The following is an 18,371-nucleotide window of genomic DNA, read 5'->3' as shown; positions in this document are numbered from 1 at the left end:
GGGTCCTGGGTGACCCCAGGTACTGCGCAACTGAATTGATTTAAAGTGGCCTCGGCCTCACCCCCGGGGCCTTTGTAAAACAGGGGCCCCGGGTGACCCAGGGTACAGCGCAACGACATCGATTTAACGTGGCCCGGACCTCACCCGCCCACACACCAACTGGCGTCAAAGGGAGCGTCTCCTCACCTTGTGGTTCTTGCGCAAGGAGAAGAGGACAATGTCCCCCGGGTGGGACGCCTGTTCGAAGCTGAGGTCCTGGGCCCGGTAGCGGAGGACGCGCCCCGTCTTGTTGAGGATCCAGAAGGGGGCGAAAAGGGACAGCAGGGGGCGTCCCCGCGTCCCCGAGGCGTGCGCCCTCAGTTCCAGCGTCGAGCCGGGGTCCGAGTCGCACCTCAAGCGGAGCGCCTGGGAGGCGCCGGCTTCCAAGCGCAGGTGCCCGTGCCAGTCGTCGCCCCGGTAGCCGCGGAGCGCCAGCGCCAGCGTCTCGCCCGAGCCTCGGGCGCTCAGGAGATCCGACGTGCCGCCCGCCGCCACCTCGTAGGACTCGCCGCAATTCTGGAAGGCGTTTAACAAGCGTTTCCTTCGGAACCGTCTCGTTTTTGGTGTGCTTTTCGAGGGTGGGATTTGCTTGCCCCTTGGGTGGCGCTTTCTCCTTTCTTGGGTGGTTTTTTGTTTTGTTTTTTTCTGGGGTTTTTCAGTCGTTTGAAGGTGTTTTGGGAGGTTGCTTTAGGGTATATTTTTGGGTCGTTTTGGGGTGTTTTTTGTTTGAGGTTGTTTTGGGCTATATTTTCATCGCCTTTTGGTCGTTATTCAACCATTTAGGGTCGTTTAGGGGTCTTTTTTGGGTCGCTTTTGGCGTCATTTTTTTTTGCTTTTTGATGGTTAGGGGGTCAAACTTGGTTTGTTTATGGTCGTTTTCAGATGTTTTGGGAGATTTTAGGGTCTTTTTGGGTCGTTTTGCGTCTTTTCAGGGTCTTTTTTGGGTGTCATTTACTGGTATTGTTTTAAGGTTGTTTATTCTGTTTTTCTGGTGGTTATGGGGTCATGTTTGGTTTGTTTCTTCTGTTGCATCCATTGGTCGTTTCGGAGTGTTTTTTTTGTTTGACGTGGTTTTGGGGTGCATTCTGGTTGTTTTTTGTTTATTTTTCAATCGTTTTGGGGTCATTTTCAGGTGTCGTGATTTTTTTTCTGGGGTGGTTATAGGGTCTATTTTGGTTGTTTTTGTTTTGTTTTTTGAGTATTGCTGTTTTAAGCTGTTCAGCAATCATTTTTGAGTCTTATAGGGGTCGGTTTTGGGTCATTTTTTGAATCAATTTCTGAGGTCATTTTTTAAAGCAGTGTTTTCCATCCTTTTTGAGTCATTTTGCAGTTATTTGAGTCTTTTTTTGGGAGGGATGTTTTGGGTTTTTTGGTCAGGTCGTTTTCCTCTGTGTCCTTTTTGTGTTTGTTTTCGGGTGGGGATTTTTTCCACTCATGTTTGAGTCGTTTTTTGATCGTTTGAATTGGGATCGTTAGTGGGTCATTTTTCAGGTCTCTTTCTTTTCTCGGGGGAGTCTAATTTCAATCGGTTTTGGGGACGTTTTTTTGATCATTTTTATTGAGGTTGTGAGTGGATTATTTTTTGGGGTAGTTATAAATTTCTTTCTCTGGCTCATTTTTCCGTTTTGTGGTCGTTTTTCAGTGATTTGAGAATTTTTTATGGCATGTTTTGGGTTGTTTTTGGTTTCTATGGGCCTTTTTTTTCCAATTGGTTTTGTGGTCATTTTTTGGGTCATTTTTCATTGAGAGAAAAAAAGCACTTCTCCTCCAAACTTTTGAAGGGTATCGTACGGATTCTGCAAAAAGACGATCGGCCACCGGCTTATACCTCCATCATGTAGGTCAGCGTGTAGGGCAGCAGGTTCCTGAGCGCCGCCACGGGATGCAAGTGCAGGACGTAGGCGGGGTCCCAGTCCTCCTCGCCGCGGCTGGCGATGTGGTCCAGGGTGTCGGGCGTGGCCAGCGTGCCCACCATCAGGGGCAGCGCCCCCCCCTCCAGCCGCGGGCACTGCAGCAGGGAGCGCACCTCCGAACTGCGGTGGACTTCCTCCTTCCAGGAAATGCAAGTGGACGAGGGTCCGTAGCGGCCGGACAGGTCTCCCGCCGGCTGGACGAACAGCTGGCACCTGCCGGCGCACATTTATCTTAAAGTGGCGTTTTCCAAAATAAACCTTCCGATAAAAAAATCCCATTAAGAACATAAATGAAGATCTAAAAGAAAATTTAAAAAAAGACATTCCACCAAGCGATTGCGCCACCTGTAGGCGTCCAAGGGGACATGAAACTCCTGCTCGGGCCGGGCCAGTCCGATGGCTTGCAGGGAGCGGGTCGAAGGGCAGAACTTGAGGATGCCGAACGCCACCGAAAAGTGATTCTGGATCTGGAAGGCCCAGAAAATTCATTTCAGGACCGATGTAGAAAACAAGGACGGATGAGGATGGACAAGGCCAAAAAAGATGGACGAGGACAGATGAGGATAGAACAAAGACGGGCAAGGACAGACAAGACTGAAAATAGACCGATGAGGACAAATGAAAGAAGATGTACGGATAAAGGAGGACGAAGATGGCTGTGGACGGAGGACAGACGCGTCACCTGCAGCGGCGATCGCACGACAACCGTCTTGCTGCCGTCGGCGGCGTCCACCTGGAGCACGAGGGACACGGCCTGCTGCAGCTGCGGTCCTCGGACGTTGTAGAGACGCCGTCCCGGCTTGTCCACCGGCACGTTCGCGATCTCGCTGAAGCCCGACGGCACTGTCCGCGCAAACGCAAAAATGGGACACTCGCCCGCCGGAGAATAAAAAAAAAAAGACGTCCCCCCGCCCCTTTACCTATGGCCAGGTGAAAGAAGCGACTCTCCTGGCGCTGCAGGGCCGACAGCGTCCCCCGAGACGAGGACCCCCGGACGGAACGCTCCAGGTCCAGGCTCCCGTCCGCCGGCAGCTCCAGCAGTTTTCCCTGCTGCGCGTCGCCGGCCGGCCTGAGGGTGGCGCTGTGCTGCAGCAGCAGAGGGATGCCCAGCGCGTTGAAGACGCTGAACGGCGCCTTCTCCTTCATGGACGGCGAGAAGGCGGAGGCCGCGCCCTCCGAGAAGGCCTGAAAGTCACGCAAGGACGAGGTCAGGCCACCGACTGTTCCCTTTTGAGTACCCCACGCGTCGCCCTCTATCATATAGTCCCGTCATCCGATGATGAGCATTATTTCCTTTGATTTAGCACACAGGTGTCAAACGGGCAGCCCGCGGGCCAGATCGGGTCCGCTAAGGGATTGAATCCGGCCTGCCAGACAACACTCAGAGAAGCGCAAGAGAAAAACAAGCTGCAGGTTGAAATATGTCCACTTGATGTAGCCCAAAGCCAGGTGCCTCCAACAAAGACACTGTACTTGTGTGTGTGTGTGTGTGTCTCTCTCTCTCTCTCTTTTTCTCTTCCTTTGTTGCTCTTAGTCTCTTTCTCTGTGTCTTTTAACCTCTTTTGCTCTAACTTCCTTTTTTCCTTTTCTCTTTCTCTCTTCATACCTTTCGCGCTTTCTTTTCTCGTTTCTCTCCTTCCATCTTTTTATTTCTCTTTTCATTCTTTTCTTCCTCTCCCTTTCTTTTCCCCCTCTCACGACTTTCTATCTTTTGTTTCTCACGCTCTCCCTCTCTCTCTTTTTTTTTCTTTGTCCCGCCTTCTCTCCTTTTCCCTGCCTCTTTCTCTTATTTCTTTATCTCTCTTTTTCTTTCTCTTTCATCTACGAGTCCGGCCCGACAGAATGTTTGTTCTATGGTGTGGCCCCCGAGTTCAAATGAGTTTGACACCCCTGATTTAGCACGAAGTGGATTTACTATTTTGTGGTACAAGGAAAAAAAAACCTTTCACTCAACTTACTGCAAATTGATACAAGAATAAAAATGCCCTCTCTAAAACCAAATGAGGGACGGAGAAAAATGGAGGACAGACAAAGATGGAGAACAGTCAATGACAAAAGAGGACGGATCAAAAGAAATAATAATCGGATAGTTATTCCGTTTTTCTTCAATTGAGCATGAAGTGAATTGAACGATGATTTGATTTTTGGGGGGATGTCGAGTCGCATGATCTTAAGCTCTCCCATCCACAGCGCACAAGTCATGGAGAGGAAACCAAGTATTGTTACTACTCCGTCACCAAAACTGTGCTTGGAATCTTTCTAACAAGTGGTGAGGGCCCATCCAATATGGCGTTTATACTGCCTTTAGGGCTGACATCATATGGGACTGTGGTCACTTCCATAAACCTTGGAATTATCGTGTACTCCTCCTTCGTAGTTTGTCGGTATGTATGTTTTTTATGACATAGTAGCAATACTTGGTCCTGTGATTTTGTCGTGTGCGCAAAGGATGGGAGAGCTTAAGATCAGTCGCGTGGCTCAGCATGTGTACTGTACAGGCGGTATTGATTGCGAAAATAAGAAAAAAGAAAAGTACCGTCGGCTGCAGTGTTTAAAACGTGTGGTTAAACTGCGCCCCGCGGGCCACATGCGACCCATCAGGCTTTTTCATCCGGCACGAAAATACTCAAACAGAATAGTAAAAAAAATACTACAAATGAAAAGAATGTTTTTGGTGCCAACATGGTCCCATTCTACCTTTGTGTGTGTCAAAAACAAAAATACCACTACGGAAATACTACGAAAAGGCTAAAAATTAATTATTACTAAACCAAATATAAAATTGAGTGCTTAGTCACAGGGACCGGGCATATATTGTCGCTTTCATTCTGAAAAGAAAACAAATACTATAGAAAAAACACAAAATACGACTACAGAAATATGACAACAGAAATACTACAAAAAGAAATCCTACATATTTATAACTACAGTAATATTATAAAAATACGATGATGTAAATACTATGAAGATACTACAGAAATATTTCAAAATGAATACGAAATTAAATACAACTCGTAATATTATAAGAATACTAAAGAAATACTGCTAATACTACAATGGAAATACTGCATAAACAGCAATGAAAATATCACAAAGAAATCTGACAAAATTACCACGACAGTAATACTGAAATGCAAAAATAGTACTTAAATGCTAATACAGTAATGCTACAAAAATACTGAGGGTATGCTACAAAATTTTACGATAGGAATACTGAAAAAGTACTGCAGAAATACTACACAAAATACTAATATGGAAATATACAAAAATACCGCTGCAGAAATATAAAAAAAAAAAACACTCGAAATTTGCAGTTATTCAACAAAAACAAGGAAAACACTACGAAAAAACGAAAACATCCAATTGAAGTGATACTACTAAACAAAATATCAAACGCAGTTCTGAAAACAGGTACCTGATATAGGATTTTGCTTTAATCGTTTTGAAACTAAATTTGATGGATGTAGATGTATTCCTAAACAAAGACATGAATGATGTCTCCGGGATCTGTATTCCGGACGGCACGTACTTTGGCCAGGTGGGTGAAAACGGCGATGGCGCATCGCGACACCGTCACGTTGAGCGCGTCCCCGGAGCGAACGCTGACCACCGTGCGAGCCTCCGGGAGGATCACAAAGTCGTCTCCGTGGACCGGACTCTTGTCCTGGAGCGGGTTCTGCTTCACCTGCGCGCGCACACACCACACCTTTCAACAACCGGTAGTTAGGAGGACACACGTTGAAGGATTTTAGACATTTGACTCTAAAGGATTTTAGACAATTGAATACAAGTTACATTGATTGAGTTTAATGCTATGGTTATTTACTGACTGTGCCTTTCTTCGATGAGCAGTGAAAGTTCAGGGCAGGCATAAATGGTGGATCGGGACGTACTGCTGATAAGATAATCAGCACATCCAGACGTTGTTGACGCAGGCATTGTTTTGAGAACCCCAGACATCGAGACGCTCGTCTACGATATGGTAAAGCCCGGGGGGCTTCCTTGGCGCGCCCATGGGAGGAGCCGGCACACCATTATGCGGGGAGAAGATGGCCAATAGGAAAAGGCTAAAGGACTTCAGAAGAGGGCTTCCCAGAGACTCCAACGTCACTAATTCGGCCGTTTTCGATGGAGTACACTTCAATTGTTAGGGAAAATAAATCTGCCCAGCTTTTCTGTTCATTTTTCCCTCAAGAAACGAGCGCGCATCAATTGTTGGGTGGATGTAGGTTGTGTTTGGTTAACGGAGTCAGATAACGCATTCCAACAATTTGGTAAACGATGATTTGCGGCCCGCGAAGCCAGCCTGAGCTCGTAAACGCATCAAGAAACCGTGCAAAAAAAAAAAAAGGCAAAAAATGGTTTTAAACCACATTGTCAAATCAAACGATTGATGTTTAAAATGAGCTAAAGTAGCCTGTCCAAACGTTTTTGTTTCTCGCATTAGAGTAGGAAAAAAAAGCCGTTTCTTGATGAAATGACCTCCAGTTGGAGGCTCCACCTGCGGGTTCCGTCCTCCAGCCGTTCAATGAGCGGCTCCCAAACGGCGTGGCGCTCGTTGAAGTAGTTGACCTGCAAGGTTTGAAAGCTCAGGCGGGAACTTTTTGGCAAAAAACCCCCAAAAACCGCTTGGCTCCAAGGCGCTTACTTCCAGGCTCACGCTGGCTTTGAGCTGCAGGAGCGAAGACCAGTTCTCGGCCGAGCCGCTGAAGGAGGACTCGGCCAGCAGCAACGGGACGGTACGGTGACCGGAACCCGATTCCAGGGTCACCTGGATCACCTGGCGACGAGATAGAACACCAAAGCCGTTGAGACGACCCACGGCTTCACGGCGGGAGCGGCGTACCTCCACTCGGGCCGCAAAGCGCTGGCCGACGTCCCGGCGTTCCTGTTCCTCCGGGTCCCTGAAGTTCTCAGTGACCTCGCTGGCCTGCTCCACACCCAGGAACCAGTAGTTGCAGGTGTGGACATTCTTGGTGAGCCACAGGTCTTGGAGGTCCTCCTGCTGGTCTTCTGCTTTGCCTCCGTCCTCTCGGTGGACCGTCATAGCTTCCATGATGGTGTTGACCGTGTTGAGAATGAAGGGGGAAATCTGGAAAGAAAATCCACTTAACGTGGACTCTGAGCCGAGATCTCCACCCGAACCGACTCCTTACCTTGACGATGACCTCCTCCACCGTGACAGAACCGCTCAGCGGCTGGCCGGGACCTCGGCGGGTTCCCAAAACGACCGAGCAAGGCCTCAAAACGGTGGTGACGGTCTTGTCTTCTTGCTTGTGGATGAAGGGGCAGGCCAAGACCTTAAGGTCCCTCATTTGGGCCTTGAGACTTTGGATCCCGCCAAGGTCCTCCAGGCTCAAGTCGCACTGGAAGGACACCAACAGGGACGGCGCGTCCGCCTTCGACAGGCTTGCCACAAAAACCACCCGCGGGTCCACCACCACCGCACGCACCGTCGTCTTCACTGAATACATGAACAGGATTAGCGGACGGAGCTAGCGGTTTAGCTAACGGTTTTCCTTACCGTTCTCGGTCTTGTGCGGCACGGCGGCTCTGGCGGCCGGCCTGTCGCTCGGCACCGCGCCCAGGTTTTGAGGCAAGCGCTGCGGCACCGCCCCGAGGAAGAAGTCGGCCACGGTCACGAGGAACTCCACGCTGGCGCAGACGTAGAGCTTCTGCAGGACCGCCACCACCGAGCGCTCGCCGAGGCTCTGACGGTAAACCACGTCCACCATCACCTCTGAGCTCTCCGAATCTTGGCGGCTCACCATCCTGAGGAACCGGACCGGCAACGGCTGAAAATGCCCAACTGGGCCCCTCAAATACTGCATATATTTAAAATGATCCCTGTTTTGATTTTACTAGCCTGACTCTTTTGAATCAGACTTACAGATTCAGGACTTACCATATAAAAGACAGACTATAAAATCCAGAACTTAAGTCAGAGGGCCGATTTATATGCGCAAAAAACACAATAAACACATGGGGGCGTAGGACAGGCAGAGACATCCAAGCAGGTTCACTGTCAGTTTAGCTAGCTCTGCCGATGTCAAACCACGTAAATCTGGCCGACTCAGGTGCTCGGCCTGTCCCCTGTATCAAAGTCTCCATCTTGAGTCCACATTGTCCTCATACTCTCCCCATCTCGTCTTCCAGTTCGGTCAATTGTCCGTGTTAAGTTTTTTTGGACAGGGACCATACCTCATTTATTTGTGATTGAGTGTGTTTTATTTATTTTTTTGCCAAGAACAATGGGTGTCATCTCAATTGTGTTCGAAAGGGATAACGTCTTATTTTATTGTCATTTAGTGTGTTTTATTGCCGTTTTTTTGCCTATAACAATGGGTCCCAAGAAAGTTATTGAAAAAAGGTGGAAACCGGTGACAACAATTGAGTCAAAGAAGTTCTGCCCTCGCAGGACTGCTTAAAAGTACAGTGAGTAAATGGTTGCAATTTTTAATCTTTATTACTAGACTTATTACTATGAAATGATTGATCATCTACACTTTTAAATATTTATTGTGTTTCGGTACACGTTTTTGTATTGGGTAATATTCTAAGGCAGTCTGAGGGGGTCTGCTCAAGTGGTCTGGACTAGACCCACATTCAGAAAGTGGCAGATTTGGGAGCTATGGGGTGACTCACCGCGAGGTGACCCTGTTCACGCCCGTCCTGTGGTCGTCCAAGGTGCAATCGGTCAAGACGGTGCTCAACTCCATGCTGCCGTCGTTCCACAGCTTACCCGAAGCCTTCAGCAGATGAAAGGCCAGCTCGCCCAGACGGAAGCTCTCCTGCTCGGAAGACTGCAGAAGGTCGCACACGATTACAGAGACGCGACCTCAAAAAGATCACGAATTCATTCAAGTGGAAAAAAAGTGAGATAAGAGTTTGTATTTCAGAAGGGTTCTCGAAGTCTCCGGATCAGATGTTCACCGACCTTTGCGGGTCGATCCGTGTACAGAAGCAATCCGAGGGACTCGATGCTGAAGTTGAACTTGACGGACTCCGCCTTTTGATCCTCATCCTCTTCCACCTTCGGCGAGTTCCTTGTGCCACCTGAAACCAAAAACCGAGATACGGTATGTGTCCATCTTCTCCATGTAGAGTTATGTCTCTTGCTACTCGGATGTACGAAAACCCAGCTACAGGCAAGATGTCAAAGAGATGGACCTGTGCTTCTCAGACTATTGGACTACTATTTAGCCCCTTCAGGTACCACCGCAGTATTTTTCAAAACTAGATGAATTCGCTACATTCGCTAATTCCACAAGACGCTTTTGTAGGTAACGAGCGGCACGCTGACCTGTCTGAGGCGTAAGCGGTACATGAACACCAGGCCTCGGCTCACTTGGTGGCAGGCTGCCAGCCTCAGCCATGTTCTCCGTCAAGATCTTTAGCAACGCCGTCAGATCTTGCTGGCTCAGCGCCACCTGCGGGCCCCAAAATGTACAGGTCGGACTAATGCAAACAAGTGGTGGACTCGCAGCAGGTAATTTTGACAAACTCCGTCTGAATGCAAAAGTCATCCCCGAAAGATCTTGGTTACAGTCCCACCTTCATTGGCTTGAGGTCGCCATCCACCTCCACAGCAGCCATCTTCTTGTACCAGGATGCGGCCAAATTCCTGTTGACCCTTAACTGGAAGTTGACGGGCTGCAGGAGCTCGCCGGTGTCCCCACCTGAAGCCGTGTCCGAGCTAGTCCTGATGGACGACACGTTCAAGACGTCAAGTGCGCCCCCTGCGGTCTGTCACAGGCAATGACCGACCTGGACAACTTCAGCTGCGTCAGCTGCACGTCCATGTTGTCGATGACGACCGGTAGGGGACATCCGTGGGCAGGCAGCAGCGAGAAGGCATTGGCCACGGTGATCAGGCCGAGGTCGGCCATTAAAACTTGGTGGGACGTGGACGACTGCGGGATGACGATGAGGGGCGCCTGCAGTCTGATGTCCATGGACAGACGGAAGCTTTTCTGAGCCAGGTCGCGGACGCCGGACGCCGCTTTCTCCGCGACCTGCGCCGTGGCGGCGCTCAGAGCCGCTTTGGCCGTCTGGAAGTTGTTGCTGAAGTTCTGCGGGGAGCACAATAAACCTCAGATACGATCGTCAGGTTACTGCAGATGAGGAGAGCGATGACGACTTACCAGGAGAGCCATGACCAGCTTGTGCAAGTAGACCACCTGAATGCGGCCTACGTTGAGCTTTAAGCGGCCGTCCGTTTTGGACGTGTCAGCGTAGGCCGGGCCCTCTGTGGCGTTCGGGGTCAGACTGAGGGAGAAGCTAAAGACCTCGTCCCCCACGATGGAGATGGCCTGCGTGGACGGTCAGCAGATTGCAATGCTGAGATTCAAGCCTCCAGTGAGATTCAAGCCTCCAGGACGGCAGCAAGTATATAGGATGTACCTTCTTGTGGACGCTGGCAGGATCCACGTTGAGGACCACAAAGTCCTTCAGGCGCGCAGACATGTGTGTTTGAGGTCCCTGCACCAGGAGAGAGCCCTGAAGACCTGCGGGAGGAGGGCAGCTCCTTCAAAACGTGAACATGCAAGCGGAAAAGGAATCTGTGACGGGGTTTGTACCCTGGATTTTGATGTCAACCATGTTGCTGCTTTGGTCGCACACCAGGACGTTGAAGGCCCCTAGGGCCACCATCACCTTTAAACCGATAACTTCACCAGCCTCAGGGGATGCAAATGATTCTGCTGGCAAAGGCAGAGTAGGGTGATGCCACTAGGACCAATCTTTCCCAGGACACCGGGACCGCAAGCGCCCGTATGCTCAGGTGCGCCGAAAAACGTCTCAAAGACGAGTCCTCCTCTCGCTCCCCCTCACACCAGATAATGCTGGCGACCTCCAAAAGCTTATAAGACAGTTCCACTATTTTGGAGATGATTCTATTACAAATATGTAACCCTAACCTCAAATAGCTGATACGAATTGTATCTATTCTAATTGATGATGATATTTTACAACTCTCCTTGACTGACTTTATGCATTTGTGGTTTCCCAATACAAGAAGATCAATGACAGTCTGAGGGGTCTCCGTGCTCCATTGTCAACACATGGCTGAGCTGACTTTACGAGCAAAAGTCACGCATTTGTTTGGAGTATGACGTGACCTGTAACCTTCTGGAGACGGCGTGCGTCATGCTAAAAGACATTCGACAAAAATATATTGTGTTTATTCCTTTCTCGCTCCCTGTCGGTGCACTCACCTGGCTTGGCGGCCGCCGTTTTGGCATCTTCGGGCTTGGGCTCGAGCGCCTTGCCGGGAGGGGCCGCGGCGGCGCCCGGCGATAGCGCCCCCAACAGGAAGTTGACGGCGGACAGAAGAGCCTGAGTATGTAGCACCAGGTCCAGGGAGGTGAGGGTCACCTGGAGGACAGACAGGCTTTGTGTTGGTTGAGGTCATCCCAAAATTTTCAGCAGAGGTCGCGGGACATGTCCCTCGGTTGTTTGAAACATCGGGGGTAAAGAAAATCGAGGTTAAGCTATGATAAAAATGCAGTACAATGAGTCCAAACAGAAAATGGGACTCAAAACATGTCAAACTGAAAATTTGTGTATGAGAGTAATCCTCAAAGACCCTGTCCCTATGACCAAGAAAATCTTGTAGTCTTGGTTTATTGTGGAGGGCGCAGTCAAATTAGAATGGACTTTCGGAAAAAGCCGGTGGAACGGATGTGTTGTATAACTGAGCTGAAGACCTTGTGAGATTAATGGAGGTCTCGAAGCCTCGATTTTCCAATTTATGTGTTGTTGATTGGAATTTCTTCATGACAAATCAGTGGAATACAACCAGAACTTTCTGATTTTCCAGGTCCCTGCAGTCGAGCCAACTATCTCGTCCTGCATTTAATTAGGACACATTCAGCTTGGAGGCGAGACTGGTTTGTGCAGACTTTCCAACTTCCAAATGTAAGTTGGCAACCCTCACTTATCGGACTTAGGAACAAAAAAACTACAGGTAGGACGTGTAAAACAAAGACTCCTGGGATTTTTGAAATAGCAACGATAATAAAGAACTGAAAACATCCTCACGTTGATCATTTGCTCCGTGTTCTTGTACGTGCTGGAGAAGTTTGGAGTCTGACGGTCCACCTGATGGAGCATGATCAGGTCAGGACGAGCAGAAAAGGAGAAGAAATTTTGCCACGCCCTGACCTTGAGGTACTGGACTTTGAGCAGTTGGGCTCCGGGCCGCGCCGACGAGCTCACCAGGCATAGAGGATCGCCGCACGAGTCTGGACGGCAATGGCAAAAAGATGGAGAAACCACAACGAGGAAGGAAAAGCAACCACGGAGGAAAAGTGGCGCTGTAGCTGCTTAACCCTTGGGCTCGGAGACAACTTTATCTTTATGCATTTGGGTTTTTCATCAATGATTTTTCTTTGATGAGAACTCATCAAAATAAGGAACAATAGCTCCCAAGGGTTAGGTTGGCTTAGCTTAGGAAAGGAGGACAAGTGCGACAAGCTGAGAGAAAAAGAGCAGATGGTCGGAGGGAAAGAAGGTCCTGATGTATGAAGATAGAAGCAGGCTTAGACGTGCAGCCTAACGCCGAGAAAGGAGGAGCGCCCCCGCGTTACCTTTGAACTCCAGACAGGTGAGCGCCACCTCCTTGATGTAGGTGGTGGCGCAGGTGTCGAACTTTCTCACTTTGGTGTCCACGCCCAGGCCGCCCAAACGCAAGACCAGGAAAGGACCTTCCGATTCGTCGTTCACTTTCTTCTTCAGGCTCAGCTCCACCTTAGAGAGACAGAATAGTCAACAAGGACATTCCAGGAGGAACCCATCTGCAACGATTTCAGGGTAGAGAAAGATCTGGACACTCCATATCCAAATTTGGCTTTGTACACCAGATTACCGACGTCGTTCTATAAAGATTAGTCAGCTCGGCACAAACTTTGCGTGAAAGAAACGATGTGTCGTGTAAAGGAGCTGAGGAAAAGTTCCAGACACTCCGAGATCACCTCCGAGATTTCAAAGTTGAGGAGAACGTTGAGAGCGTTGTCGCCAGGTTCCGCGTTGGCTACTGAGTTCATGGCGCTGTTGCTGGCCTGGGCTGAATCTGCCATCGGGTCCGTCTTTGGTCTTGTTGATAGGACTGCAAATTTGGACAACGGTCAGATCACTGGAGTCAGTCTCTCGGCAGACGAGCGCACCTTTTCCCGGTCACCTGACTTTTGACAATATTTTTTAGCGGACAACGGCGTCGATCACCTTGAACCTGGTCCGTACGCTCCACTCGGCGCAGCTCCTGCCGGCCTTCGCCGATATTCTCCAGCAGGACCTTCGTCAGCAGCGCCAGGTCTTCCTTGCCGGCGCTCGCCTAACAGACGGGCCGAACGTTAGCGAAGCGACACCCGACGGCGGCCAGGGGCTCACCTTGAGAGAGCGCAGGACGCCTTGCAGGCGGGTCCCGGGAATGGCGGTGAACCAGGGCCAAGCCAGGTTTCTGGTGATCTCCAGTTCCACGTTCATGGGTGCCAGGATCTCTACGTCCGGGCCTTCGGAGGAACCTCCGCCCAGGGTCGTCCTGCGAAAGGACGTTCCCGTTTCCGTTGGCAAAAGGGGCCGACCCGGAGGGCGCTCACCTGGAGAGTTTGAGCTGCGTGAGCCTGACGTCCATCTTGTCCACCACCACTGGCAGCGAGACTCCGTCGGCGGGGTAGACGGCGAAGTGGTTGGACGCGGTGATGAGGCCGAGGTCCACCAAAACGGCGCGGCGGGACGTGGAGGACTGAGGCACCACGACGAGCGGCGCTTTCAGACGGACGTCGGTGGACAAACGGAAGCTTTTGCGGGCCAGGTCTCGAACGCCGGACGCCGCCTTCTCCGCCGCCTGAGCCGTGGCCGAACTCACCGCCTCCTTGGCCGGCTGGAAGTTGTCGGCGAACGTCTGGCGGGAAACGGGCCATATAACACAACTAGAAACGAGTCCCTCCAAACTGGGGCTCAGTTGACGTTGTGGACGGAATTCAAAAATAGCGTTTAAGGCAGGGGTCGGGAGCCATATATGGCTCTTTCTATGAGAACCTGTGACTCTGAAACAAATGATTGCATGCAAATTTTCTCCATCTCGTTCAAAACTTGAGCCGATGATCCGGTTCAGATACAGCAGTACTTTGCAGAATATATAGGGCGCGTTTTTCACTACAATTTACAGTCAAGGTGTCACACCCAAAAAAAAATACTTGTTTTGGCTGTACAACGCTAAAGAATCCTTATATAAAAGCTCACTATATAATCTGTGGTTAGTGTTCAGATACCTTATGATGAAATCCACAGAACAAACTGTAAATACCCCAAAACACCGGAAGAAAACTTAGTTATTTGATTGGGTGAGTGGGAGGGATGGGTGGAGCTATGCAAAAAGTGCAAGCACTCCCTCCCATCTCTCGCCCTACTCCGTCTGCGCCAAAAGTAAGCACATCAGGCTCCCTGTTTGCAAAATGTTGTGACGTTTTTACAAAATAACTTCTTGCATCTGGTTTTGAAACCAATTAGTATGGAAAAAAAAAGGGTCTAAATGAGTTGAACCGACCTTGAGTCAATGCAAGAAAGAGACAAGTTTCAAGTGGTATGTTTGTTGATTTTGGGACACAGGCTCTGGCATGATTCTCTTTTCATCATTTTGATCAAATCATTAAAAATGTATGTGCTGAGCACTAAGCTTTTGTCTGGGGCGCGGGTTTAGCAATTGAGTCAATTTGTCTCATAATATATGGTGTGGCTCTTTCCCAAAATAAAATGAATATATTTTGCTTTTAAGGCTCTTTGAGTCAAAAAGGATCCCGACCCCTGGTTTGAGGAGTTCTGTACAATACAGAATTACTGAAGCGTATCGATAGTCGGTGACTAATTTACGATTAAAATAGTCGTTAGTTGCGTTTCTTGTTTTCTAGTTAACTTGGATGCTTTTGGGAGGCCGGGAACGGATTCATCCTTTTTCAATGATTGGATATGGGAAAAATGCGCTCATGAAAAGACGAGCACGGTCTTGTATGTAGAGAAAATGCAGTTTTTCTGACCAGCAGCGAAACCAGGAACTTGTGCAGGTAGACCATCCGGATGCAGCCCAGGCGCAAAGTGACTTTGCCGTCCACTTTGGACGTGTCCCCGTAGCCGTCCCCTTCCGTGGCCCCCGGAAATAAGCTCAACTTGAAGCTGAACACCTCCTCGCCCACGATGGACACCGCCTAAAAAAAGCAAAAAAATGGAAAAGGCCTTAGAAGAAAATCCCCCAAAAAGAACCGGGACAAGCCAAGGAATTTTCGGACATCTTTGTGAACGCAGGCGGGGTCCGCGTCGGTCACCACGATGTCTCGGAGGCGGGCGAACACTTCCGTCTGCTGGGCTTTCACCTCCACTGACGCGTCCATGCCTGCGGAGGGCGCCCAAGTCAGAAACGGGGTTGGGTACGCCTTTTTTGGGCCAAGTCTAAAGACTTTTCAACCCCTTAAATTGGCCTCAATTCCCGATCCAAGACACACCCAAAGCCGATTGAATTCCGTTTCTTGAAGTGTTTGGAGAAAATGGACGCTTTTGAAAGGTAACACGCTCAAGTTTTGTCCCAAACTGAAATCATCACTGCAAGTGCTACTCACCTTGAGTCATTTTAGTCAGAACACACAAAAATAGAAGGTTTCTATTCTAGCCCAATTTATTTATTTTTTTGCAATCACATGCATTCAGCAGAGTGCAGCATGGGCATCTTAGCTAGAAAACAGGTAAGACAATAGCTCGAAGCCTTACCTGGTCCCTTGTCAAATTGGATCACAATCTGAAGAACTAAACTTGGTATTGGACACATTTTTCTAAGGGTAGGTTTAAGTGTTTTCAAAAGTGGCCGTTTGGAGACGACCAGTTCACAGCACTTTGGCCGTTTTTAGACATTGTGAAAGAGTTGTAAATGTTGCCTTCTCTAAGTAAAAATCAATGAATGCTTGTGCACACTTGCGTGTAAAAATAAATCACGATTTGCTTTGCACACGTTCACCATTGGGTTGATTTGAGTAAAGCTTGTAAAATGGTATAAAATTGCGTCGGGAATTTCATTGACTGACCGATGTGACAATCAACATTTGAATTGATCCCTGGTGGCTTAAGATTTTTAAAGCCCAAGTAATTTGGGACAATTTTTTTGTAATACAGGCCCTCATAGGTTGTCACGGGCTAAGAACCGGGAAAAAGAGCTTGAGATTGGCCAAGTGTGCCGATAATCGAAATGAAATGAAATGATCTGAAATGAAATGATCTGCATTTATATAGCGCTTTTCAAGTCAATGACTTCCCAAAGCGCTTTACAATGTGCTCCACATTTCCCAATAGCGGCCTTGCAGCCATGTAAGGCGTTAACCTGCTTATTGGGGGTATTAGGGGTTCAGTGTCTTACCCAAGGACACTTCGACATGTAACACGGACGAGCCGGGATTCGAACTGGGATCCCTTGATCCCAAGATGAGCGCTCTACCTCCTGAGCTACTGCCGCCCCAAAATGTCAGAGGCAAACGTGTCTGTTTATAAAGGCCAAACATACGGATTACAACAATGCAGGAATTCTTTTAGGCGGATTTTTTTTTTAATCCTGTGGGCATTACGGTGTGTTTTGGAGTCAAAATTTCACACGGTTGGATTCCCTGGACTTTCGTGAATGGAACCGCATCGTGTTTGCAGGATATGTGTCATGGGTGAAATATGACAAGACTTTTGGGTGAGGTACGCCGGCTTTATAGTTTTGGGGTATTTTTTCTGCGGAAAGTGGGCGGGGCCAAGGTTATTTCAAAGCGGGCGTGGCCGGCGGAGGCAAGGCTCACCTTGCACTCGTATGTCGGCGACGCGGCGGCGCTGGTCGCAAAGTTCCAAGTGGAAGCAGTCCAGAACGGCCAGCAGCTTGAAGTTGGACGCCTCCGACGCCTTCCAAACTCTCGGCGCTGAACAAAAGAAACCCCATCGGGCTAAAGCTGACCCGGGACGCGGCGTTTCCCGCATGTAGGGAGATCCTGGCGGGCCGCCGGGGTCCAAACGGTCCCACCGGGGCAGGGGTCTCCGACCCTTTTCCAGTGTGGAGCTACTTTCATATCCGTTTCTAAAATAGAAACTTTGCTAAATGGATTGCTAATAGCTAAAAAACAACTAAAAGGGAACTATATAGCTAGCAAAAAAGCCAACTAAATAGCCTGATAGAAAGTTAAAATAAAGCTAGATATGATGCTAGAAAAGAGGCCAAAATGTTGCTTGATAACTAGCTCAAAAAGGATCAAATGTTAGCTAGATAGCATGGAAAAACTGTAAACGGCTAGTTAGATCGCTTGCCAAAGCGCTAAAACAGTGGGAAAATAGCTAGCTACAAGGCTAAAAAGTTAGCCGGATAGCTAGCTAGAAAAAGAAATACATTTACTTTATAGAACCCATCAATTTAAATTGAGTTTGTTGTAAAATAAATCAATGTAAAGATAAATAAATACATCTATTTAATAGATAAACAATTTATTCTTTCAATTAAATGTTTAAAAATAATGATCAATCCTTTAAACTGTATTGATTTGAATTTCTGAAATAACGTATCAGTTTATGACTATGTATGTTATTCCCGGGTTAATTATTTTGACTAGAAAATCACAATGACCTAGCACTGGTGAGCCAGTGACAGAAGAGCTGCCGCATCGGAGACGCCTGCCCTGGCCTGTCCACCAGCCAGGGTCCCCCTCCGTTCGACAGGAACACCGGGGACAAACTCTCTCTCGTTTGGAAAATCACCTGTGGCGGTACCTGCAGTGGGCGGGGTTTTCTCCATCACTTTCTGGGCGTGGCCAGCTGGCGTCGATGGCGGTCGCGACGCGGCGAAGGTGCTGGACAGGAAGGCGGCGGTGGACAGCAAAGCTTTGGCGTCCAGAAGGAAGTCCAGGGACGAGAACTTCACCTGGGACACAGCACACCTTTTGTTTTATAGCACAAGTCTCAAACGCTATTTCCTGTGGGGGGCGCTGGAGTTGAGGTAAATGGTAAGTGGGGAGGGGGTTTGAGCCAATTTGGTCCCCGTTCTCCCGTTTCAATTCGAGTCATATATTTCGAAATCAGATTGCAAAAAATAAAGAATGATCTCGTGTCAATTCCATGGGTCAAACCAGGAAGTAGCCAGCCAATCGTCTACCGGGGCAGACATCCGCCGATCTTAAAGATCAGAGTGTGAATTTGAAGCCTTGCCCAACTGACAAGCAAGGAGATAGAATCCATTTATAACTCGCACAATTCATGCTAACATTGAATTTATATGAAGGCAGTGGCCATAAATCGTTTTGGGGGCCGCAAATGGCCTACGGGCCGCAAGTTGGAGACCCCTACTTTAGAGGTGTCTCACTTTTTTGTAACACTTCGAGTGTTCAATTCACACCGGTACACAGAACAATAACTGTG

At 48.8% G+C, this 18,371-nt stretch overlaps 1 protein-coding gene across 1 annotated transcript in view; it reads right to left on the bottom strand.

The window, feature by feature from the left end:
* The window catches only part of vps13c (vacuolar protein sorting 13 homolog C), a 64,769-nt gene that overhangs the window by 22,057 nt on the left and 24,341 nt on the right, over positions 1-18,371 (bottom strand). The window contains 30 exon segments of the mRNA XM_088333381.1: positions 187-555; positions 1,868-2,165; positions 2,298-2,419; positions 2,635-2,795; positions 2,873-3,137; positions 5,482-5,637; positions 6,435-6,524; positions 6,601-6,732; positions 6,799-7,044; positions 7,109-7,724; positions 8,598-8,755; positions 8,890-9,008; positions 9,256-9,382; positions 9,507-9,654; positions 9,720-10,024; positions 10,097-10,264; positions 10,356-10,459; positions 10,532-10,651; positions 11,168-11,327; positions 11,994-12,053; positions 12,117-12,196; positions 12,542-12,701; positions 12,926-13,059; positions 13,176-13,284; positions 13,341-13,491; positions 13,550-13,854; positions 14,987-15,154; positions 15,236-15,339; positions 16,772-16,888; positions 17,727-17,877. Of these exon segments, the coding sequence (XP_088189507.1) occupies positions 187-555; positions 1,868-2,165; positions 2,298-2,419; positions 2,635-2,795; positions 2,873-3,137; positions 5,482-5,637; positions 6,435-6,524; positions 6,601-6,732; positions 6,799-7,044; positions 7,109-7,724; positions 8,598-8,755; positions 8,890-9,008; positions 9,256-9,382; positions 9,507-9,654; positions 9,720-10,024; positions 10,097-10,264; positions 10,356-10,459; positions 10,532-10,651; positions 11,168-11,327; positions 11,994-12,053; positions 12,117-12,196; positions 12,542-12,701; positions 12,926-13,059; positions 13,176-13,284; positions 13,341-13,491; positions 13,550-13,854; positions 14,987-15,154; positions 15,236-15,339; positions 16,772-16,888; positions 17,727-17,877 (5,403 nt within the window).

Source organism: Urocampus carinirostris, chromosome 4 (assembly GCF_059441175.1).
Source record: "Urocampus carinirostris isolate Australia breed hairy pipefish chromosome 4, RoL_Ucar_1.0, whole genome shotgun sequence".
Taxonomy (NCBI): domain Eukaryota; kingdom Metazoa; phylum Chordata; class Actinopteri; order Syngnathiformes; family Syngnathidae; genus Urocampus; species Urocampus carinirostris.
This window is presented reverse-complemented; position numbering and strand designations above follow the sequence as displayed.